The sequence below is a fragment of the Thalassophryne amazonica genome, chromosome 6 (assembly GCF_902500255.1).
Source record: "Thalassophryne amazonica chromosome 6, fThaAma1.1, whole genome shotgun sequence".
Lineage (NCBI taxonomy): Eukaryota > Metazoa > Chordata > Actinopteri > Batrachoidiformes > Batrachoididae > Thalassophryne > Thalassophryne amazonica.
In genome coordinates, this window is record NC_047108.1 from 59,339,859 (window position 1) to 59,366,446 (window position 26,588).

At 42.3% G+C, this 26,588-nt stretch overlaps 1 protein-coding gene across 2 annotated transcripts in view; it reads left to right on the forward strand.

Annotated features, from left to right (window-relative positions):
• spsb1 (splA/ryanodine receptor domain and SOCS box containing 1) overlaps positions 1–21,971 on the forward strand; it is a 29,890-nt gene extending 7,919 nt beyond the window's left edge. Inside the window, exons 2-4 of one of the 2 annotated variants that reach the window (XR_004561254.1) lie at positions 9,561–10,413; positions 20,377–21,695; positions 21,726–21,971. Coding sequence is in view for 1 of the 2 variants with exons in the window: in XM_034172215.1 (XP_034028106.1) it covers positions 9,720–10,413; positions 20,377–20,504 (822 nt within the window). In the remaining variant the exon portion in view is untranslated. Of the gene's footprint in view, positions 1–9,560; positions 10,414–20,376 lie in introns of both variants that reach the window. The other variant, XM_034172215.1, reaches the window with a different exon arrangement.
• The last annotated feature ends 4,617 nt before the right edge of the window (positions 21,972–26,588 follow it).

Consider the following 26,588-nt stretch of genomic DNA (forward strand, 5'->3'; position numbering starts at 1 on the left):
GTGTGTTTAGGGTCATTGCTGTGCTGAAAGATGAACAGTCACCCCAGTCTGAGGTCAAGACCGCTCAGGAGCAGGTTTTCATCCAGGGTAAATGGACTGCATTTATATAGCGCTTTTCCATCTGCATCAGACGCTCAAAGCACTTTGCACACTAATGCCTCACATTCACCCCGATGTGAGGGTACTGCCATACAAGGTACTCACTACACACCGAGAGCAACTAGGGGATTAAGGACCTTGCCCAAGGGCCCTTAGTGATTTGTTTTTTTTGGGGGGGGGGGGGGTTTCCCCCCCCTTTCTGGTCAGGCTGGGCTCTGAACTGAGGATCCTCTGGTCTCGAGCTCAATGCTTTAGCCGCTAGACCATCACCTCTCCTTAGGATGTCTCTGTACATTGCTGCATTCATCTTTCCCTCAATCCTGACTAGTCTCCCAGTTCACTGCCACTGAAAAACATCCCCACAGCATGATGCCACCACCATGCTTCACTGTAGGGATTGGGGATGGTATTGATAAGATTTTATCTATCGATCCGATTCCTTTATCGATACCTCCTGTAAATTTTCTGTGTACTAAAAGTAGGGTTTACCAGTTTTCTTTGTCAACAACATTTTATTGTGTCTTAAAGTAAATAAGTATGAAATTGGTCACTGGATCCTTAAACTCTGGACATAATAAACTGTACATGGTGGATCCTTGATCTCAGGACATGAATAGAAATAAACAATCTGTCATTTTTGTCAAGTGTTTCCTTTCGACTTCAATGGCATGAAAGTCTCTCCATACATCTGAGCTGAGCTCAGCTGGCTGCTGTAGTCTGCATGTCTGCAGCCATACAGTCTTGGGCTGCTGCACATCAGTGCAGGATGTCTCATTTTGGGAGGGGAAAAAAAACATTTTGATCAGTTGCAGTTTGTTTGTATTACAACATTTGGAAAGAGGTGTAATTTGATTTTAAACTGCGATTTGCTTTGAAGTTATAAATTTCAAGCAGACTCGACTCAGCAGAGAGCGGCGCAGCGTTTGGAGCAATGGAACGGAGGATGAGTCTCGTTTCTTTCTTGCAACAGGACAGGAGTCCCAGTTAGTCGCTTTAATTTGCTCAAAAGTGACTCACGATTGACATGTTAATGGCTTTGAGAGGGCTTAAGATCTTGCCTGAGTGATGCTGAAAAACTAATTCATGCATTTATTTCCTCTAGGCTGGACTATTGTAATTCATTATTATCAGGTTGTCCTAAACGTTCCCTGAAAAGCCTTCAGTTAATTCAAAATGCTGCAGCTAGAGTACTAACGGGGACTAGAAGGAGAGAGCATATCTTACCCATATTGGCCTCTCTTCATTGGCTTCCTGTTAATTCTAGAATAGAATTTAAAATTCTTCTTCTTACTTATAAGGTTTTGAATAATCAGGTCCCATCTTATCTTAGGGACCTCATAGTACCATATCACCCCAATAGAGCGCTTCGCTCTCAGACTGCAGGCTTACTTGTAGTTCCTAGGGTTTGTAAGAGCAGAATGGGAGGCAGAGCCTTCAGCTTTCAGGCTCCTCTCCTGTGGAACCAGCTCCCAATTCAGATCAGGGAGACAGACACCCTCTCTACTTTTAAGATTAGGCTTAAAACTTTCCTTTTTGCTAAAGCTTATAGTTAGGGCTGGATCAGGTGACCCTGAACCATCCCTTAGTTATGCTGCTATAGACGTAGACTGCTGGGGGGTTCCCATGATGCACTGTTTCTCTTTTTGCTCTGTATGCACCACTCTGCATTTAATCATTAGTGATTGATCTCTGCTCCCCTCCACAGCATGTCTTTTTCCTGGTTCTCTCCCTCAGCCCCAACCAGTCCCAGCAGAAGACTGCCCCTCCCTGAGCCTGGTTCTGCTGGAGGTTTCTTCCTGTTAAAAGGGAGTTTTTCCTTCCCACTGTTGCCAAGTGCTTGCTCACAGGGGGTCGTTTTGACCGTTGGGGTTTTTACGTAATTATTGTATGGCCTTGCCTTACAATATAAAGCGCCTTGGGGCAACTATTTGTTGTGATTTGGCGCTATATAAATTTGATTGATTGATTGATTAAGAAGCAGAGGAGCGAAACAGTGAACCAATGAAGCAGCAGATCGAAGCACTGCTTCATTGGTTCAAGGTTCAAAGCAAAGCCACGCTACAGAAACAGTTGATTACAGACCTGCTGCAGGGTCTGTAATCAATGTAGAGAAATGATCATTTTCCTGACAAACACCCTCAAAACAATGGCCACTCTGAAGGACTGATAGGGGAATCGTTAAGCAAAAAGGCTGTTGATGTCGGTGGATCGAATCATTTCTTAACAATACCTGAAAAGAACCGGTTCCTGATTCCCAACCCTAGTAGGGATGGTGCCTGGTTTCCTCCAAACATGATGCCTGGCTTTCACGCCAATCTTTGTCTCTTCAGACCAGAGAATTTTGTTTCTCGTGGTCTGAGGCACCTTCAGGTGCCTTTTGGCAAACTACAGTGTGGGCTGCCATGTGCCTTTTACTAAGGAGTGGCTTCCTTCTGGCCTGATAGGTTGGATTGCTGCAGAGATGGTTGTCCTTCTGGAAGGTTCTCTCCTCTCTCCACAGAGGAATGCTGGAGCTCTTATAGAGTGACCATCAGTTTGTTGGTCATTTCTCTGGCTAGGGCCCTTCTCCCCTGATCGCTCAGTTTAGATGGACGGCCAGCTCTAGGAAGAGTCCTTTGGCCTCATACAGTGTATGCGTACGCACAAAAAAAGTGGCTTACGTCCGTTTCCACTCTGTTCAGATGTATCAAAAGTGAAATGACTGTGGAAATGTGCAGTGCATCACACAAAAATCCTGACTAGCATAAGCATGTTTCTACAGCCATTGTTCTGCTGTCGATACATAGAGGTGATGCTGGGAAACCGTTAATAGTGTGTTAACAAGCTATCATCAGAGTGATGTGCACACCTGAAACACAGTTATGAACAGTTAACACACCCCATGTGTTTGCAGTTATATGAGCAGACATTAAAGCTATGTTTGGGGACAGTCTGATCAAATATCTGTCAACTTCTGATAATGTAATTCATAGATCACAATTGTCCAATACAAGAAAACTCTGTGAGCCTCAAGTGCTGCCTTGCTGCTCTTTGTTGCAGAGGAAGGGAGGGGGTTTCTGAATGGAGGAGCGTCTCTCACTGAGATGAGTGCTGTATGTGAGACACCTCTGTTTGGGAGATCTTTTCTGCAGTTAGCAGCCGGCTAACAGACTACCATCTCTTGAACGCCAGATGGCACACCCGTTCCGAGTACATGTATCGTTTTAAAGACAGAACGCATTTCCAAAATGTATCAAGAAAGTACCAAAAAGTACTTAGTTTACTCATATTTGGAGTGTGCCTGGGTAAATCGTCACACCCTTCCTGTCGGGTCCGTTTTTCTGGTCCCGGCTAAAAATCCCCATGCTCTTTACAGGGCTGTGAAAACTCTGCAGATCCGAGGAATTCCACAGATTTCATTATGGGAAGGGGGGGGGGGGGGGTGTTAGTTGTACTCTGTAATCGTGATTGTCACTGAGTTTTTAAAATGCCAATCACAAAGTGTTCTTTTTTGCGACATTGTGCAAGTTTTTGTGCAAGTCTGTGGACACTGATCTGTAGAATTGATAGAAATTAGTGTCCTCGGATCCGCGGAACTCGGCGGAAAGAAATGCCTCGCTCAAAGGGTGGCTGTTACGACAGTTTTCGTAAAGCAAGACTGATTGGTTGCTACTGTGATGCTGTGTGCCTGCTCCAAGATGCTCTTCTTAAGCTAAAAGTATGTGGACTTTGCATACTTTTAGAGCTGTCAAGTTTTTAAAAAAAGAATTTTGCACCATGTCTATGTCACGGAGCCACGTCGGACAGAGGGAAGATGGCGAGAGACTGTGTTTAATAACTTTTAATAAGGACAAGAATCCGGCGCTGGGTTAAACTTAAGGTCTTCATGAACTCATCTGACACCAACAGATAAAAGAAACTGCGTCTTTTCATCAGAAAACATGGTAAGGATTTTTTGTCCCTGGAAAATAAACATTGTGTTGTTCAAACAGGGTTTCAGACACGTTTGACTTTTTTTAAATTAATCTAGATTTTTGTTCATTGGAAAAAAAGACACTGGCTTTGAATGGATGGTACAGGAATTGTTCACAACTTTTTTTACTATAAGGTATGTTATTGATATTTTACCATGATTTTCAAAATATTATACAAGCTTTAGCTGTGGTTTTTGAAATACTTTAACAGTTTTTCAGTCTTTATGAATTTCATGTAGCTTAATTGTTCTGAGTTGATGCATCATTTAGTTTACAATTAAAAGGAAAATTATTCCAGGTCCTACTTCCATGTCATATTCTGTTAGTTCAACGTTATCATTGACAGTTCAAATGAAAGGTTGAATCTAGGATCGTTTAAATATGCATTTGGAGATTTTTTTTTTCTTCCAGGAGATGCTGAAAATGTATCATCAGATACACCCCTGCCAGTTTTCCTCTGATTTCACTATTCATTTCACAGCCCTGTCTTTAATGTGGCGCTTTTTCAAATGGTTAAGTTCACTGTATTGTAGGTCGCGATAGAGTTTCCGCCTCTCTGTACAATGGCTTTGCAAACATTGCACACTGCTGTCTGGCGTCGTGTTTCTGATGTAAAATACAAAATACAGTAGACATGTTGTGGAAAATTCCACAGTAACTGGCATTACATTAAGAGAGGAAGCATGCCTTTTGAAATGACCAGAATTTCAAACATACTTTCCCTGACTGTTCCTATCTTGTGGAAAACATAATAGGGATCAGCTCTACTTGGTAGGGGAAGGAAACTTTGTTGGTGCTTAGTGTAAGTTGGTGATACTCTATACTATGGGCGTGACTGACGTTAGAAAAATAACAGCCATTAAGAAAACTCATAAATTTTATTACAAGATTGTCTTCAAACTATACAGGGTTAACAAGTTTTTATTCTAGAATATAAAGTTGCAAGCAACTGTCATTCTGCTACTCTTTGCCATGTTACAAATCAAAGGCATAAACTGAATGATTACATAATTTTGTGTGACTGGTGTTACAGTATGTCACTCTGTATTTCAAGTTACAAAAACAAATTGCTGCTGATAAAACAGTGTACTTTGAATGGCAATTGCCATATTCTATAATGTGACAGATTAATATGTTGGTATTTTTATGATTTTTGGGCCAAAAGCAGGTGCAGTGCTGGCAACCAATTTCTCACTTCAACTGAGGTGTGCAATCTTCTCATTAATACACAACAATAATATGCTTAGGATGAAAAATCAGTTCATGCAATAGATGGAAAATTAGCCCGTATCATTCACATTTTGATGGGAGAAAAACATGACATGGTACAGCTAACCTTCACCCCATCGTTGTAACTGAACTTTCTTTCTGCACAAGTGAATATTTACTCTTATAATTTCAAACACTATTCTCCCCATTTTCTTAAAAAAAAAAAATGTTGGCCTGTGATCTTCTACAACATGGAATTGCCTTTGTGATGAAAGTTTGTCAGCCACAGGATTGCTTAATGCTCACCTGCTGGCTGGCTGCAAAGTGTGGAATGGATTTTCTGAAAGGAGGCGTGTCTCATTACTCCATGTTTCTTTGAGACAGGCTTCCGTTCAGGAAATCCCTTCTTCAGTTTGCAACCAGCTAGCAGAGCAGCCAGCAGGGAATTTCTTTTGGAGACTTCTCAGCAGAAAACACACACAGACAATCGTGGCTCCTGGATCGGAAATGTCGGTTGGATTAGAATTTTCTGATCCATGAATTATGTTTGTATTGGAACCCAATACTGATATTGGATCAGATCAGCCCCATCCCTAATTCAAAAAACGCCTTTATCGTTCAACAGGCTGCACATCCGATTTATCAATTAAGCTTTTGCAGAAAAGCTGCATCTACAGGCCCACAAGAGACTGGTTTTCACAGGCTGCGTTCATGTGCACGCACAGCCCCTCTGCTGACTGACGATTTCACCAACTGTTGATGCTTACGGCTCGGGAAAGCTCCAAAACTCGTAATGCCTCTCACTTGCCAGAGCTGGCCTACAGCCTGCCAGTTGGGGTTTGGGGGTTTAGAATGTAATATCTGTGTGGGTTTGTCTGATGGGTCTGAGTGTTGCATTTATTAGTTATAGATATTTGTAACTAGTCACATGATTTAATACAAATTGACGAGGGGCAGTGGATGAAAATTTACAGTACTTTGTCAATCAGTGAACACTTAAAAACAATTACAGGGTCAGTCTACATGGTGAATAATGTGTTTGGGAAACATTGAGTATTATGTACTCAGCAGGTCAACAAATGCCACCAGGCGCAAGTTCAGGTTGGCCATGGCTATATTGGGCCTAATAATAGAAACAAGTGTTTCCTTGGCGCAGTTATTCTTGACATCTTCTCTCTTGCATTTTAAACAGCTCCAAATGTCCCCAGGCTTCCAGGAACTACAAACAACCCCAGCCCAAATGTATCTCTCCACAACCCATCATTTGCATGGACATGGTTGTTTGAAGCTCAGGGTGAATGTGGGACAACTTTCACCACTTAGTTTTGATTTACTTGTGGACATTGTACAGCGGGCTTTTGCCATGAGAAGAAATGGAAAACCCCTGGCTTAGAGTGCACAGATTAACATGTTTCAGTCTCCCCAAGTGTTGAACAGGCATTGAAAAAGAGACTGTTTATATTCAGATGCTGACCACCCGCTGCTAGCTTTTTCTTCCCTTCTGTTTTTCAATGACTGAAGAGACATGACCCATTTAAATGGTTGATTACTTGCATTACAAGAGCCAAAACACTTCTCAATGACCTCTTGTCTACAATTCAATTAGTGGGGCCTTCCTAGCAGCACAGTTTTTCACATAACTCCTTGCACTCTGTGGTTAGTTGCAAAATGGACAAACCCAAAGAGCAACTGTAGTTGCACCTGCACTCACAAAAAGTCACACACAGGATAATTCCCTCTGCCAAGGCTGATTGTGTTTTTGCCACTGTTTCTTGGCAGGATTAGACTAGATTCGAAACTGATTTTCACTGAACTTGGATGGGTTGGATGTGAGTAGCGCAACAACCCATTTGGCCTTTTTTATAATTAATGTTCAGGTAATCCTGGGGTTGTTGGGCGGATGATTTCATTGCAGATGGCTAAACATCACAATAAGCTAAGTCACTATTTCAGCATGTGCATTGAATCGTGGGTACAACCAAAGGTCATTTGTGATAAATTTGACCTGGAAGCAATATGCCACCACTGTTTTGATAGCAATGTAGAAATGATTAGTGCAAAATGTGATGGAAGTTGATTTAGGACAGGACAGACGAAATTCATGAAAATGGCTGATGAATTAATTAATCAGCGCGCACGCACACACAGACTCAACAAAAAAAAACAAATAAAACACAATTTTGCAGCTTTATGTGGCCGAAAGGGTATAGGCAGAGGCACTAAAATTTGTCAACACAACAAGCAATAATGCGCAATGCATAATCTAAGAAATAACATCAGTAAACCTAATTCTTCATACGAGGTTTATTAGAAAACTATGGATTTGAGTCACGTGCGATTACACCAGACAGGCTTGAACCCTCGTGCGCATGCGTGAGGGCAGGCTTTGAGTGAGCACTGGTCCAGCCCCCTCGGTTGAAATCCTTTGTCTGAGACGCTGCTGGAGACGGCGAGCGTTGCTTTATCAAAAAATTTTCAGGACCTGTGAGGGATATCCGAGTGGACACTATTCGAGAAATTCAGCTGGTTCTCGGTGAAAAGTTTAACGGCTGATGAGAGATTGTGGAGTTTCTTTCGCTTTAAGGACAGCTCACAAAGCGGATTGGCGCGGTCGGAGGTGGCGTCAGTCTGGCTGTTTCGAGCTGAAAACATCCTAATTTAAGGCTCTGTTCACCCAGGTCGTCGTCAGAGAACAGAGAAGTTTCTGAAGAAGTTGGCATGAGGAGTTTATGCGGACATTCCACTGTTAAAGGAGATTTTGTAATGAAAGAACGTGCGGGCAAATTCGCCGAGTCGGTTCCGTGACAACGACGCAAATCCGTCTGCGCCGCAACAGGAAAAACACCTCCGTGTTGAAAACCATTTGTAAAATTCAGGCGGCTTTTGATGGCTTTCAACAAGTGAGTATCTGAGAAATTGCGTGAATGAGCCCGCTGCAATGGTTTTGTGCATGCGCATGAAATAGAGTGCGAGCAGCTGGAGTGTGGAACCACATCGCGCAGCTGCTGTGGGGGAAAAAAAATAAAAACTACATGCCATCTGCGGGATTCAACCTGCAACTTACAAAAGCTCACCTAGGACAGCCTGTCAGTGTGCGCATCGTGTGCTCGCTTGTTGCAGCCCATCGCAACAGTGATACAGGTTTTTATGTATGTTCACATGAGGACAGCAAGCACACACATGCGTCACAGTTGTTCATGTTGGTCAAAACACAGTATGTGTTCCCCAGCTGGGACGTCCAGAACCAGAGATCTCAACAGCTGCTGCTGTCGGCGGCCACGCCCCCGTCCATCCAGCGCACACACCACTGTCACTCCATTTCTGTTATGTGATTTTTTTTTTTTTTTATGTAATTGTGTATATAGGTGGTGTAGTACTTATTAATATAACTGTCCTGGCCGTGGTCTCTTGTGTTTTTAATGTGACATGTCGTATGCATTGAACCGTCATTTGTAGCTGTCAGTGAGTCTCTGGTCAGCAGCTGGAAGGCGGCTCGCTGTGCTGTGTACACTCTGACGTGGCTGGCCGTTCCCCATCTGTACATCCAAGTCAGCAGTTCATGCAAGTTTTTTCAAAACTGTGATTTCAGATGGAATAAGCCTTTGGTGATTTCAGCCGAAAACAAACCTGCACACAGTCTTTCCATATGAAGTGATGCTGTGTTTGTGTTGTGCACTGGCAGGCTGTCCCCGGAAGTGGACAAGTCCCGCGATATCACGCAGGGGTTCAAACGAGACTATGCTGCCCCATTAAAGAAATGCATATTCAACTCGTGCTGAGAAGCACAAACATTTTGGTGTGTTTGTTGTTGTTTTTGTTTTTTTTTTCTTGATCTCTTTATTACACTGAATTTATAGGAGGACAATTATATGCAAATCTGGTCTGTTTGAATACCTGAGACACATTTGCCACTGCTAATGTAATGCATGAAAATCTGATTTTGTAGGTCATGGAGTGTTGACTTTTCTGTCCTAATGGGATATGTAAAAGTCCTCTTGTTTTACAGCCTGATATTTTGTTTGTTTTTTTCTTCTTTTTTTCCATTTCCTCCAACAGTGTTGTTCTTAAATATGAATTTAACATGAAATGATTTCAGCAGGATTTCCTGTTCTGATTTCCTCAAAGAGAATGACATTATTTTTAAAGTGATGTTTTCTTCCTAGTACTACTTTAAAATGTACTATCAGAACCTTCAAAAAGGAATTCAAAGTGTTATGGTCCAGACATTAAGGGAGTCAATTAGATTAGGCATAAACATTAATTTTTATTTTATTTTTTTGCTTCATCTCATCTTTTCAGGTACGCTTGAAACCCCTGATCTGGTCTTGTTTTACCTGCAGCTGTTTCAGCAACACAAACTTTGGAGTCGAGGAGAGGGTGTGAGGCTGCTTGCTCCCCCCATTAGTCTTTGAGGAGGGGGGAGAGGAAGAACAGGGAGCTGTTGTAACCACCCAGAGCATGGGGCAGAAAGTCCCAGGTGGAATAAAGACTATTGACATGCGGGATCCAGCATTCAATCCTCTGAAGCTGGAACTTCAGGCCTTGAATCAGACCAAGCCATCTCGACTGGATCTACTGCTAGACATGCCGCCTGTCAGCCTTGATGTCCAGGTCCAGCACTCATGGAACAATGACGACCGCTCCCTTAACATCTTTGTCAAGGATGATAACAAGCTGGTGTTTCACAGGCATCCTGTGGCGCAGAGTACAGATGCCATCCGGGGCCGTGTTGGCTATACACGGGGACTTCACGTGTGGGAAATCAGCTGGGCCATGCGCCAGAGGGGCACACATGCTGTAGTTGGTGTGGCTACAATCGACGCACCGCTACATTCTGTTGGGTACACAGCCTTGGTAGGGAGCAACTCTGACTCCTGGGGTTGGGATTTGTGCAGGAGTAAACTCTACCATGATGGAAAGAACCTCCCAGGAAAAACTTACCCAGCCTTCCTTGAGCCTGATGATACCTTCATTATCCCAGACTCATTTTTGGTAGTCTTGGACATGGATGAGGGCACTCTGGGTTATATAGTGGATGGACATTATCTTGGGGTGGCCTTCAGAGGACTGAAGGGTAGGAAACTGCATCCAGTGGTCAGTGCTGTGTGGGGACACTGTGAAATACGAATGCGGTACATAAATGGACTTGATCGTAAGTACAAGCTTTTACTTTTTGAAAAATCTGAGGCAAAGCAGTCCCTGTGTACACCTCTTGCTTAAGCAGTGTTTGGTTGATGATTCAGTAAGTAATGTTTCTTTATGCAGTAATCAAAGGTGTAATCATGAAATATTAACCCTCCTTTATAAGAAGACTGTTACAAAGATAAATGGGGTTAATGAAATTAAGCACTAATATTTGAATAAATCAGTTGGTCGATCTAATTATGTGAAGTGGGATGAGTGAAGAGATGCAAGTATTCTGACTTCATAGCCAAAAGTGCATTAATATTTGACTTTAGCCACAAATCACCATTTTGCCTGCAGAGCTTTGTGTCCTGCTATTGGTAAGCAGTCAGACATAATGTCTCTTGACCATAACATATCATAACCATTTGTACTAATCGTACTTCAATCTGTTTTGTTGTTGCTGCTGAGGCCTTCCATATAAATCTGTCCTTATGTATTTTAATCTTAAACCAGTATTTGATAATGTGCTCCCCCCTCCAAAAACATTATGGTCATAGACAAATATTAAATGAGCTCAAATTAGACAATTTGTCTGAAATGATAATGAGTTTTCAGTGAGGGGAAAATAGGTGCTTATCAAGTCATGATGTACTATCCATGTGTCCCAAGTGCACTGTGCTCATTAAATTTTATGTTCAGATCCTTTGACCTACTTTTGGGCTGCTGAAAAGTAAGTAGCCTTGTAGAAGCAGTGACGTGTGGGTTTTTCTTTTCTCTCCCCCCCCCCCCCCCCCCCCCCGTATGTAGAGCGTGGAAGTCCCTGATCCCATATAGTGTTAAGAACCAGTCTAGCAGTTTCCTGTAGCTTGGTGACAGTTAAGGATTATATTCATTACTCTTCAAATGTTTCAACATCCAAAATTAGTTTTGATGAACTATAGTTATTTTTGAGCAATTCAAATCTAAAGCAGCACATTGTCTGTGGGGTGTACGGGCTCTAGATAGGTTAGTGTTTATAAAATGGGTAACTGACATTTTTCAGCATCCATTGTTCACTGTTATGTAATATGTAAGCTCTCCCCTGTTTTTATGTTTTTTTGAAGGTGTATGCATTCACATACACAGATGCCACTTTGCTTTTAATATACAGTGAGGAAAATAAGTATTTGAACACCCTGCGGTTTTGCAAGTTCTCCCACTTAGAAATCATGGAAGGGTCTAAAATTTTCATCTTAGGTGCATGTCCACTGTGAGAGACACAGTCTTAAAAAAAAAAAAAATCCGGAAATCCCAATGTATGATTTTTTTATTTTTGTTTTTTTGTTTTGTTTTTTTTGTTTTGTTTTTTTCCATTTATTTGTATGTTACTGCTGCAAATAAGTATTTGAACACCGACCAACCAGCAAGAATTCTGGCTCACACAGACCTGTTAATTTTTCTTTAAGAAGCCCTCTTATTCTGCACTCTTTACCTGTATTAATGGCAGCTGTTTGAACTTGTTACCTATATAAAAGACACCTGTTCACACACTCAATCACACTCCAACCTGTCCACCATAGCCAAGACCAAAGAGCTGTCTAAGGGCACCAGGGACAAAACTGTAGACCTGCACAAGGCTGGGATGGACTACAGGCAAGCAGCTTGGTAGAAGACAACTGTTATGATTATTTATTAGAAAGTGGAAGAAACACAAGATGACTGTCAGTCTCCCTCAGTCTGTGATTCCATGCAAGATCTCACAGTCTGTGATTCCATGCAAGATCTTACTTTGTGGGGTAAGGATGATTCTGAGAAAGCTCAGAACTACACAGGAGGACCTGGTCAATGAACGGAATGAACGGAAGAGAGCTGGGACCACAGTCACAAAGATTACATTAGTAACACATGATGCTGTCATGGTTTAAAATCCTGCAGGGCAGCAAGGTCCCCCTGCTCAAGCCAGCACATGTCCAGGCCTGTTTGAAGTTCACCAGTGACCATCTGGATGATCCAGAGGAGGCATGGGTTTAGGTGATGTGGTCAGATGAGACCAGAATAGAGCTTTTTGGAATCAACTCCACTTACCATGTTTAGATAATGAGAACAACCCCAAGAAAACCATCCCAACCGTGAAGCATGGGGGTGGAAACATCATACTCTGGGGGTGCTCTTCTGCAAAGGGGACAGGACGACTGCACCGTATTGAAGGGAGGATGGATGGGGTCATGTATTGTGAGATTTTGGCAAACAACCTCCTTCCCCTCAGTAAGAGCATTGAAGATGGGTCATGGCTGGGTCTTCCAGCATGACAATGACCCCAAACACACAGCCAGGGCAACTAAGGAGGGGCTCTGTAAGAAGCATTTCAAGGTCCTGGAGTGGCCTGGCCAGTCTCCAGACCTGAACTCAATAGAAAATCTTTGGAGGGAGCTGAAACTCCAAACCTGAAAGATCTGGAGAAGATCTGTATGGAGGAGTGGACCAAAATCCCTGCTGCAGTGTGTGCAAACCTGGTGAAAAACTACAGGAAACATTTGACTTCTGTAATTGCAAACAAAGGCTACTGTACCAAATATTAACATTGATTTTCACAGGTGTTCAAATACTTATTTGCAGCAGTAACATACAAATAAATTATTTAAAAAAAATCATACATTGATTTCCTTTTTTTTTTTTTTTTTTTTTTTTTTTTTTTTAGATTCTCTCACAGTGGACATGCACTTAAGATGAAAATTTCAGACCCCTCCATGATTTCTAAGTGGGATAACTTGCAAAATCGCAGGGTCTTCAAATACTTATTTTCCTCACTATAGGTCTGCAGCTATCAATTATTTTAGTAATCGAGTATTGTATCGATTATTCTGGCGATTAATCGAGTAATCGGATAAAAAGTACTTTTGCGTTGTTAAACAACATCAATAATCCGGGATCTCCCTAAGCAATGGCACAATGTCGCTGCACCAAAGTGTTGACATTTTGCTGAAATGGTGATGGGATGTGGCTTTGTTTTTTTTCTCCAACTTATAAAACTGAACCATTTTTAAGGGTGTTTATATATATATATATATATATATATATATATATATATATATATATATATATATATATATATATATATATATATATATATATATATATAATCTATTAGAAAAGTATCCAACCTTATTATTTTTTTTTCAAAAACCATATGGATTTGAATCACATGTGATTGCGTCAGCCAGACTTGAACCTTCGTGCGCATGCATGAGTTTTTTCACGCCTGTCGGTTGCGTCTGTGAGCAGGCTTTGAGTGAGGAGTGGTCCACCCCTCTCGTCGTTTTTTTCATTGTTTAGGAATGGCTCAGAGACTGCCGCTTTGCTTGATCAAAATTTTTTCAGAAACTGAGGGACATCAAAGTGGACACCATTTGAGAAATTCAGATGGTTTTTGATGAAAATTTTATGGGCTTCAGAGAGATTGCGGAGTTTTACTGTCGCTTTTAGGACGGCCCAGAGCGACTGCTGGTGCGCCGCGCTCCGAAGCCGCCATCAACAGGCTGAGCGACCAATTCATTTCTAAACGGATGGCTGTATGGATCCGTGACCATCATGTGCAATTTCTCTGGTTATCACAAGAGCTGGACATCAACCATTTTCCGACAGATTTCACTTTTAACAAGAGGTTTTGTCATGGTAAGCCGAGCGGAGGCTTCGCGCGTCACGATGGATTCGCTACTGGAGCGAGACAAAACCACCTCCGTTTTGGTCTCACAGGACGGCTTTGAGATGGCGTTCAGACAGCTGTCGGTGGTTTTTCCATCGAGTGATTATCCAAGAAATTGTGGATGTGCCTGGACATGCCAGAACATGTCCTGTGAGGCTTCATCACGGTGTTGCTTTGCGCCATGCCCCCCTTATTGGGGGGAGACACTCCTGCACCCTCCCCTTGACAGTTACCCACCAGTCTTTTTCCTTCCAGGCTGTTCTCATCCCCCCTTTTTGATTGCATTCAAGCTTTTTAATGAATCCCCTTTAATGAATCTCCTGTTTATTACCTCCGCCAAGGAAGTTATGTTTTCGGTCGCATTTGTTTGTTTGTCTGTCTATCAGCAGGATAACTCAGTTTTGAACAGATTTTGATGAAATTTTGTGTAGTGGTTGGAAATGACAAGAGGAACAAGTGATTAAATTTTAGTGGTGATCCGGATCCCGATGCTAATGCGTCAGCATGTCTATGGCATTTTCAATGTTAAAAGTTAGCATTAAGCAGTTGCAGCTGTCATCACGTTCAGGTGCATTTGTTTACAAATTGTAATATTTCTTAAATTTATTTTTGTTTATATATTAATAATCTAATGACTATTATATACAATTTTAGAGAAAGAGACAAAAAGAAATAGATCACTGTGCCAAGGAGGGAATGTCTTTAGGGTCAGTGACCCTATGGCCTTGTTGAGAGAAGTGTTTCATAAATGTTAAATTCATATATTTGCAGTTTAGTTGAATAATAAATTGAATTGTCTTATTTGTTTTTGTCTATAAGCACATGCAATATCAATATTAGTGCTCAGATGACAGTAGCTTCTGGGAAAGGTGCAAGTTGCAATAAACTGTGATGCCAAGTGCTAAGGATACATGCTATCCAGTCACAGCAGATGAAACTTTTTTTTACTACTGAGCAAACATCATTGTTAGACTTTCTTAGGTTCAATGATTCCACGGTGTGTAGATGTTATGGCGTCAGTGACCCCATGGCCTTGGCGGAGGTTTGCACTCTGAGTGCTTCTAGGTTTAAGCTGTATTTAATGTTTCATGTTTAAACTGTCCATAAATATTTTTGAAAAAATTTCATTGGCGCACCTCCAGAAATAAGTATGGATGTACGCTTCCATGGGCAGCACTAGAAAATTTTCGTGGGGGGTAATAAGAGGACAAATTTTATTGTACGTACAGTTGTTCAAAATAAGTGTTTGTAATATAAAGTGAGTGCGGGAAGGAGCCGCAGCTTGTGCGGGAGGTGGAGCGATACCACTTAGATCTGGTGGGTCTCGCCTCCACGCACAGCCACCAGAACCACTCTCCTTGTTAGGGGTTGGACCTTATTCTTCTCTGGAGTTGCCCAGGGGGTGATGCGCCGGGCGGGTGTGGGAATACTTGCGGGTTCCCGGCTGAGCGCCGCTACGTTGGAGTTTATTCCAGTAGACGAGAGGGTCGCCTGCTTGCGTCTTCGGGTTGCGGGGGGATAAACCCTGACTGTTGTTTTGTGCATATGCACCGAACAGCATTTTGGAGTATTCGGTCTTCTTGGAGTCCCTGAATGGAGTCCTCTATGGGGCTCCAGTGGGGGACTCCATTGTTCTGCTGGGGGACTTCAACGCGCATGTGGGCAATGACAGACACCTGGAGAGGTGTGATTTGTAGGAACAGCCTCACTGATCTAAACCCGAATGGTTGTTTGTTATTGGACTTCTGTGCTAGTCATGGACTGTCCATAACGAACACCATGTTCGAACATGAGGATGCTCATAAGTGTACATGGTACCAGAGCACCCTAGGCCAAAAATCAGTGATCGATTTTTGTGATCGTATCATCTGATTTGAGGCCACATGTTCTGCACACTCGGGTGAAGAGAGGGGCAGAGCTGTCAACTGATCACCATCTGGTGGTGAGTTGGATCACAGGGTGGGGGACGACTTTGGACAGACCTGGTAAGCCCAAACAGAGTGCGTGTGACCTGGGAACGTCTGGAGGAGCCCACTGTCCGACAGATCTTCAACTCACACCTCTGGCAGAGCTTCTCTAACATCCCTGTGGAGGTTGGGGGCATTGAACCAGAATGGGCAATGTTCAAAGCTTCCATTGCTGAAGCTGCAGCAGGGAGCTGTGGCCTGAAGTTCTTAGGTACCTCAAGGGGCGGCAACCCTCGAACACCATGGTGGACACCGGTGGTCAGGGAAGCCATCCGACTGAAGGAGTCCTTCCAGGATATGTTATCTCAGAGGACTCCAGAGGCAGTTGCAAGGTACTGAGAGGCCCGAAGGGCAGCAGCCTCTGCTGTGGGGGGAGGCAAAGCAGCGGGTGTAGGAGGAGTTGGGAGCAACCATGGAGAAGGGCTTTTGGTTGGCACCAAGGTGCTTCTGGCGGACCGTGAGGCACCTCAGGAGGGGAAAACGGGGAACCATCCAAGCTGTCTACAGTAAGGATGCGACCATGTTGACCTCAACTGAGGATGTAATCCGGCACTGGAAGGAACACTTTGAGGAACTCCGGCATCAGACCGGAGCACCCTCTATAGTAGGGGCAGAGCTGGAAGCTGATAGTGGATTTTCATCAATTTCCCTGGTGGAAGTCACTGAGGTAGTCAAACAACTCTGCAGTGGCAAGGCCCTAGGGGTTGATGAGATCTGTCCAGAAATGCTGAAGGCTCTGGGTGTGGAGGGATTGTCTTGGATGAGACGTCTCTTCAACATTGCATTGAGGTCTTGGAGTAGCATGGGGGCATCACAGAGGACGGTCCTGTCGCCCTTCCTGTTCACATGCTACATCTCAGACTTCAGACTCTGGTCACAGTCTTGCCACCTATAGAAGTTTTTGGGCGACTTTACCATTGTGGGCTGCATCTGCTGTGACCAAGAGACTGTGTACAAGAGTGTGGTGGACAGATTTGTAGAGTGGCACAGACTCACCCACCTGCAGCTCAACGTATGTAAGACGAAGGTGCGTGTGGTGGACTTCAGAAGACTGAAGACCCGTCCAAACCCACTTACCATTAATGGAACTGAGGTGGACATTGTGGGCTACTACAAGTACCTGGGTGTCCACAAGACAACAAAATGGACTGGACTGTAAACACAGATGCTGTGTATAAGAAAGGTCAGAGCCGACTGTACTTCTCAGGAGATCTTTCAATATCTGCATAAATTTGTTGCAGATGTTTTATCTGTGTTCTCCAGTGTCATTCTATGTGGTAGTGTGCAGGAGCAGCAGGCTGAAGGTAGCTAACACAATTGGACTCAAGCTCATCAGGAGAGCTGGCTCTGTCCTGGGGGTGGAGCTGGAGTCTGAAAACTGCTCACCATCTGTGACAACACCTCCCACCCCCTGCATGCCACACTAATGTCCTGTCAGAGCACCTTCAGCAAAAGACTGAGGCCACTGAGGTGCACCACAGAACGCCACAGGAGGTCTTTCCTATCTATGGCAATCAGACTATATAACTCGTCCCCCTTCTGCAAGATGACTACATAATGATCAGAGTTTTTCAGTTACTCAGAGCTATGTGCAATGCTGTCAACATCATGTGCAAGTGTCTTCAGTCATTTTGCATAAATATGTTGTACTCATTGTTGTCACTGTTAAAAAAAATAATAATAATAAAGCTTAGTGTTTTGGCACTCTGGCAAACAATAGGGCACCGTAGTCTTGTTTGAGGGTGAGTGTAAAATATGACAATTTCTCTACTTTTGGGGGAAAAAAATCAAAGTTTTTTCTGAAATCTTGGGCAAGTTACATGCAAACAAAGTGAAAATGCAAAGAAAAGGTGACGATGCGGTGGGAAGGTGGACATGTGTTGCCGTTTGTATATGATGCGGAGCACAAACATGTTGAGGCAATATTGCAGGCAAGAGAACGTAGCTACCCTGGTTATCTGTGTAGGCTAACATGGACACAACACCTCCCATCTGCCTTGTCTTCCTTTCACCACTGGGAACCAAAGGGAAGGCACATTTTGTGATTGCTTCGGTGATTGCAGCCGAAAACAAAACGGTACACAATTTGTCCGCGTGAAGTTGTGCTGTGTATATATTGCACAATGGGAGCGGAGGTCCCCATAAGTGGTCAAATCCTACGATATCATGCAGGGTTCACATGAGACTGCGGTGCCCAGTTTTCTTCAAGATTAACGAAGTTTTTTATCAACTTATCTATTAGCTTTTATTTGCATACACACAAATGCATTGGGAACACTGCACTTCTGTTCCTATTTTTAAACGGCCTAATATTTCTTTCCATTTTCTGCAAAGTAATAAACTTGATACATGTTTCTTCATTTTGATTTGCAATAGAATGTGTGTGAATGTAAATAAAATCTAGTTCAGGGATTTTGAGCTTTACTCTTTTTAAACACACTATTATGAACACAACTGTATGTGTTTGTCAATGCAAGGTATGTAAATTTTTAATTAACACACCTCCAGAAATAAGTATGGGTGCACCTTTCCAGGGGCAGCACTAGGAATTTTGGTTGGGGGGTTGCATAATCTATTTTCTATAGCCGCTTACTTCAGTTAAGGCCCAGGTGGTGGGGTGGAGCCTGCCCCAGTAGTGGTAGTAGTGGTATTACATAATGCAGAGGACAAATTTTTTTGTGTGTGCATGTACAAAGACGATAATGATGTTCTGGCTGCACAATATATTAATCACTGCAACATATGCGTGCACAGTAGTCCTATCATGGGACGTGCCCTGTCAAGTAAGGCAAACCAAATTATACATGTCACCCACAAATTAAAAAAAAAAAAAAACCTTTGTTCTCTTCTATGGCTCATCTTAGAGGGGAGTCTGTAACATAATGGAATGGATTATTGCATTCACTGAGGTTTTTTGACATGCTCATGCAGCACGTAAATTTAAACGCAACTTGTCACAAACTTGCAGAGCTACTCTGTGCCTTCAGTATTAAATTGCAGGGAAGGTGGGAGCTGTAAACATGGCTTTACAATTGGGACTTTTATACTGAAATATCAGAACCGAAGAGCTTGTCTTTTGGTTGTATTTGATTGTGAAAGACTGTAAGTGTTGACTTGCATGAATAATCTGTATTATGATAGCCAAGGTGTGTGGGTGTGGCTTGGATCATGCAAAAACTGGGGAAAGCTGACATTTGCCATTTGGTATGCTCATGTATTTTGGGTAAGGGATGAACACTGCAAAAACAGAAAAGTTGATAGGACAAATATTTTTTGAGAAATTAGCGAGTTCAGCTAACCAGTAAACAATGGACATTGTGCTGCAGTGCACCATGAGAGTTGAGCGTTTTGAGGTTTTAAATGTTTTTTTGTTATGTTAAACAGTGTTGTTAGTGTTGTTTCGTTGTGTTTGTGTAGTCCAATTGGTTTAGTCAAAACTGAACGTTGATATAATTAATATTTTTAGAGAAGCTACAAATATTGGCTAACAACAACTGAACACTGGACATTAATATATACATTCTGGACTTGCACGCCACTTCAGCAAGAGGCAGTAAATCATCTATATATTAAAAGCTTGAGTAAGTGTGCATGCTTTTATTTGGTAAGTTCAATGTAAGTACATAACATAATTGTAAATACATTAAAAATACATGGATGACACAAGAAAGTGACATTTATTTCCACTGTGGTGCATTTAAAAATCAAATGACAAAATAGAAGTAAAAATATAATAATAATAATAATTCTGATTATAAGTGTGTATATGATAACAAGAACCTAAACAATTTATAAATACATTATAAATACATAGTTCTTCAAAACATTTTTTAGGTCTAAGGTTCTGAAAACATTCTGGACTCACACACCATTCCAACTCATAGAAACTTGCATATATTTATTACCATCCTTGAAAAATGTCAGCTACCTATTTTATAAACACTACCCAATGTAGAGCCCATGCATCCCCACGGGCAATGCGCTAGTAATATTTGTATTACTTTATGCCCACTGAAAATGTGGGAACCATTTAATTTGTTATTGATTTTTTTTTAAGCTTTAAGTCCATACTTCACAACATCTTAATGTTTCATTTCAAGTCTATTGTGGCGTACAGAGGCAAAATTACAAAAAAAATAACCTTGTTCCAACTACTTATGGATCTGGCTGCACCATTTTTTTAAACAATTTTAAATATAGGCACATTAAATGTATCTATAAAATATTTGCAAAGTCCTGAATACCTCTTGAAGTGGAATCAGGTTTGAGTTGACTGACACTCCTGCTGTGAGACTGAGCCATCATGACTGCATTAATTTTACTACTTGTCTCCCACCAGCTGAGCCCCTCTCTCTGATGGACCTGTCTCGGCGCTCGGTGAGGGTGGCATTAGGAAGAGAGCGTCTGAGTGAAATCCACAGATTGCCCCTTCCCGCCGCGCTCAAGAACTACCTGCTCTACCAATGACCGCATTGGCAGTCGTGACATTCAACACACCTTGTTGTCTTTCTCCTATTTCTCTGGGATCCTGCTTCAGTTGAACCTGTTTAACAACATTGCTTAAGCCTTGTGGACTGATTCAGCCTCACAAAGGACGTTTCCACAAGTGTGCTTTTTGTGATAGTGGCTGGACTCTTACAGGTACTTATCCTGTTTTTATGATTTTGTTGCAGCTGTACTTTATAACAATAAAATCAGGAATCACTGAGCACTATGCACGAACTGATCCAGATGTCACCCTTACAGCTGCTGTTTTGCTGCACCTCCTCCAGGTTCTGAGGTCAGATTACATATAAACATCCATCTCGTAGCATTTAGAGTTGAATGTTGTTGTTCTCTCTCTCCCTCTATCTTTTCTCTCTCTTAGTGTTTGTCCTAAACTGAACTTGAACTTTTAATGTTGAGGCACAGTAATGCAGTACTACTGTCTGTCCACAAGGTAGCAGCACATCCATATACCATTCTGGACATCAGTCGTGCTCCTCAGGGCACGACACATTTTCCATCTTTCTGCTCTGCTCACAGTTAACTAGCTTAACTGGGAGTTTTAGGCAGGAGTTGAAGGCACACGATTAAACATTTCACCTCTGCAGACAGCGATGTGTCGTAGCAGCCTGCAGGAGTCCAAATCACTGGTGTACCATCTCAAATTAAGACGCAATCTCTATGTTTTAAGATTATATTTTTAAAGTGTAGGGGCTTTTTTTTATGTTGACAACTCCATTCTGTTTCGATGTGGAAGAACAGACTAAATACACAGCCAGGTTTGCTGCAGCGTGGAAGTGCCCAACTGTTTACCATCAGGGCATCATAAAAAATAGCAAGACTTTTAACTAAGTTAGTTGGTGTGATTTTTTTTTTTTTTTTTTTTTTAAGTAGCATGTAAGCTGCAACTTTTTTCTTTATAGTCACTGTCTTAACATTTTATTGTCACTACTGTTATTTGTAATGCTGTTGAAACTCAATTATTGGTTTTCTTCTCAGCTAATGTCCTTCAATGTGACTTCACATGTTAACCCAGAGAATGGAAACCAACAAATGTTTGATCAGAATAAAAATCTGACTTATTTGGGTCTCGATGGCACATAGGTAAAAACCACAGTGTTATGACTGACAGGAGGAGGAAAATGTTTGAGGCTTCACATTATGTAATTAAATGTAGTTCCTTCAAATGTTACCTCACTCCAGATCTTTAAGCATCACAATGATATATTCCACAAACTCAAGTGCAACACAAATATCAGGTGAGATTGCAAACATACTGTCAAAATGCCATGTCACTGACTTGTCAACTTTGGGATTTACTTTTTTTTTTTTTTAATGCCCTTATTCAGCAAATGCTGAATGTGGAGAGTACCAGACTTTGCCTGCAGCATCTGTTTTAATGGTATTCCTTGTAGATTTTTTGGACGCATCTATTAAAGGTTATTTCACGTAAAAGGTTGTTTTGTGCCTTTGTTGACATTGTGTAATTTAGATGCTGCTATAATTGCAGAAAGCCTTAAGGGACTGTCACAAATGTAACCAAGCTGAACATTCAAGAAAAAACATTCTAAAGCATGCATCAGGTTTCTTAAAATGTGCCTTTGTTTTTCACATTATTTGAAATACAGTATTTGCAATTTGTATGTAAAAGATGTGCGTAAATGTGTACTGCTGTAATTACAAAATGAATATTTATCTGCCAAGAGTATGGTACACCCACAAAGTATTCACAGTGCTGCACCTTTTCCCCATTTTTTATGTTACAGCCTTATTCAAAAATGGTTGGAATTTATTTTTTCTCAAAATTCTACATGCAATAGCCGATAATTACAGTGAAAAAAAAATTATTTTTTTTTTGGCAAATTTATTAAAAATGAAGAAATCGTGTACATAAGTATTCACACCCTTTTACACGAAGCTGAAGTGCAGCTTGTTTCCATTGATCATCCTTGAGATGTTTCTACAGCTTAATTGGAGTCCACCTGGGGTAAATTCATTTGATTGGACATGATTTGGGAAGACACCTCTGTCAACATATAAGGTCCCACAGTTGACAGTGCATGATAGAGCACAAACCAAACATGAAATCAGTGGAATTGTCTGTGGACCTTCAAGACATAATTGTCTGGTCAGGATTGAGGGAAAGATGAATGCAGCAAACTTCAAAGACATCCTGGATGAAAACCTGCTCCAGAGCGCTCTTGTCCTCAGACTGGCGATCCAATATGGCGGCACGGCCGTAGCTCGCAGCAGCCACTCCGGATACAAAAATGGTGCTTTTTGTTATTTGCGTGTGTTTCCTCAAGTTCTTTGGTACATGGACATAACCACCTGTGTCCAGGTGTACGACCTACAGACACAGCTGCAACACCGAAAAACAAAACCGTAAATCATGAGCTGCGAGAGACGCTGCGTGGTTTCGGACTACTACGTCAACCAGACCCCCAACCCCCCCCGCGGCCTCGCCTGAAGCCGGCGGCCGACAGAGGGGGCACCGCAAGCGGTGCGCATGACTACGGAAGCGTGGCAAGCGGGCTGGAGTTCGTGCTAGGCTAACAACAAAGTCAACTCGACCAGCTCTCCCCTCCATCCTGCTCTCCAATGTCTGCTCCCTGGAGAATAAACTAGACTGCATCTGACTTCAGAGAACCACAAGACCCGAATCTGGAGACTGTTGCGTCTTTGTCTTCACAGAGATGTGGCTGAGTTCCCGACGCCGCCATTCAGCTAGACAGACTAGCCGCGTTTCAAGCCGACAGAAATTTAGCCCTGTGCACCAAGACTCGCGGTGGAGGACTGTGTGTCTACATCAACACAGAATGGTGCAAGAACTCTGTACTAGTCTCCAGTCACTGTTCATCTCTGGTGGAGTTCATGGTCGTCAGATGCAGACCTTTTTATCTCCCGAGGGAATTTACCACAGTGCTGATCATCAGCGTTTACATCCCACCCCCCGCCAACGCTAAAGACGCACTCTGTGAGCTGTACAGTGCTATCAGCAGACTGCAAAACACACACCCCGATGGACTGGTTATTGTTGCTGGAGATTTCAACCATGTGAATCTCAAGTCAGTTCTCATTTATATAAATGCAGTCCATTTATAGATAAACATGAACATGCCACTCAACAAGTCTGCTGCCAAACTGGTGTCTAAACACTCTTTGTCAACCAGAAAAGCATCACAGGTGCTTCAAAGTCTAGCTGAAGATGGAGTTAGTGTCCCAACACCATCACAGTCTGTTGTCTGGCGTTGAACAATCAGAGATGCAGAACAAGTTAAGAACCACCTCATGGATGTGATCTCTGAAGAGAAATTTAGTTTGCATTTTGATGGTAAGAAAATTGACAAGGAGTACCAAGTTGTGTACTTGAAAAATGACAGAAGAACATTACAACTTGGCATTTTGGCTTGTGACAGTAGAACAACTGCAGACATCTATATACCAAGATAGGACCTGCTTGATGAGTACAGTGCATGGAACAGTATTCAGATGATCATCTCTGACACAACAGCAGTCAATACTGGTCACAAAAATTGTGTTGTAGCCAGGCTTCAGCGAACATTTCGACACAAGGGATTTGATGAACCTCAATACATCGGCTGCCAGCACCACATTCTTGATCTTGTTCTGCGACGTGTTGGACTTCTTTTTTCCTATACGGTCACGGTCACCTAACATTAACTACGAGTTCATTGATGAGATTTTGGAACAGTATGATGATTTGCAAAATGCACACATGGGCACAGAAGTGATACCAGAATATGAGAACCTTGGCTGGAGACATGATTTTAAATTCCTTTTTGAGCTTTGTGAAGCATACAAGTTTTACAAAATGGAGGAAAAATGGCCTCACATCAAATGGCACAAGCTGCCATCACTTCACAGGGCCAGGTGGAACTCACAAGGAATTTTAGCACTTATTGCATTTTTCCTTCTTGCAAAGTGGCGAGAACAGCTGAGGGTAACTTGTGATTTCATTGCAACTACATGGTCGTGGGCCTGGTTTTCTAACCAACACTATTCAGAGACAGATTATGAAGTCCTGCTGTCATCAATATCCAAACTTAAGTGTCCCAAAGCTGTGAAATGCTTCTCTACTCATAGTAGCTGAGAGAGCTGTAAGGTTGATGGAGGAGGTTTGTTCTACTTGCAAAACAGACAAATATCTTAGCAGCAAATTTATTAACACTAATACACAAATCTGAAACACTATTAAAAACATGACAAATGCTATATGTGCTCATTTTCATGTATTCCTCATGTATATTGTATGTAAAACTGACATGTTATAATAAAGAGTGTTTGAGCCGTTAGGTGTTTTAATGTGAAATATGAAACTGTCTTAGGTGCGGGAGGTTTTTTCAAGGTCTGGCAAAACCAAAGTCATATTTGTGAGTTTTAGGTAAAAGTTCATCATTTATAACCCCAGGCTAATAAATTTGAGATTTGTCATAACCCTACACTTCCCTCTGTAACTGGATCCTGGACTTCCTGACTGGGAGACCTCAGTCAGTGCGGATCGGATATAACATCTCCAGCACCACCATGCAGAATACTGGGGCCCCCCAGGGTTGTGTGCTCAGCCCACTGCTGTTCACTTTGCTGACTCACAACTGTGCAGCAATGCACAGCTCGAACCACATCATCAAGTTTGCGGATGATACGACTGTGGTGGGTCTCATCAGCAAGAATTACGAGTCAGCATACAGAGAGGAAGTGCTACGGTTAATGGACTGGTGCAGAACCAACAACCTGTCTCTGGAGGTAGACAAGACCAAAGAGATGGTTGTTGACTTCAGAAGGACAAGGCGTGATCACTCTCCATTGCACATCGACAGCTCTGCTGTGAAGATCGTCAAGAACACCAAGTTTCTTGGAGTTCACCTGGCAGAGGATCTCACCTGGTCCCTCAACACCAGCACCATAACCAAGAAAGCCCAGCAGCGTCTCTACTTCCTGTGAAGGCTGAAGAAGGCACATCTCCCACCCCCCATCCTCACCACATTCTACAGAGGAACCATCAAGAGCATCCTGAGCAGCTGTATCCCTGCCTGGTTTGGGAACTGCACCGTATCGGATTGCAAGTCCCTGCAGCGAGTAGTGAGGATGGCTGAGAAGATCATCGGTGTCTCTCTTCCCACCATCACAGACATTTACACCACACGCTGCATCCGTAAAGCAACCAGTATTGTGGATGATCACACACACCCCTCACACTCACTCTTCACCCGGGCCCTCACGTCCAGACTGTGCAACAGCTTCTTCCCCCAAATAATCAGACTCCTTAACAACCAGAGTCTGGTCTGAACAGTCACACATATTTCAGTGACTGGACTGAACACACACACACACACACACTCATCTTTTAAGAGTGCAATGTTTATGGTCAATAACTGCTGCTATGCTTTCACTTTATAAAAAAATGGTCACAACTGCACTTTACTGCCTACCTGTATTTATTATTGTTTATCGTGATAAATCATAATATTCTTTGTAGCACCTTTGGTCCTGGAGGAACATTGTTTCGTTTCACTGTGTATATGGTTGAAATGACAATAAAACTACTTGAACTTGAACTAAACACACAACCAAGATATCAAAGGGGTGACTTCAGGGCAACTCTGTGAATGTCCTTGAGTAGCCCAGCCAGAGCCCAGGCCTGAATCTGATTGAACATCTCTGGAGAGATCCGAAAATGGCTGTGCACTGACGCTCCCCATCCAACCTGATGGAGCTTGAGAGGTGCTGCAAAGAGGAATGTGCAAAACTCCCCAAAGATAGGTGCACCAAGCTTGTGGCATCATATTTAAGAAGGCTTCAGGCTGTAATTGCTGCCAAAGATGCATCAACAAAATATTGTGCAGAGGGTGTGAATACCTATGTACATGTGATTTCTTAGTTTTTTATTTTTAATAAATTTGCAAAAAAAAAAAAAAAACTTTTCATGCCGTCATTATGGTGGACTGTGAGTAGAATTTTGAGGGAAATAAATGAATTTACTATATTTTGGAATAAGGCTGTAATAACAAATTGTGGAAAAAATTGACATGTAAGTCAATGAGA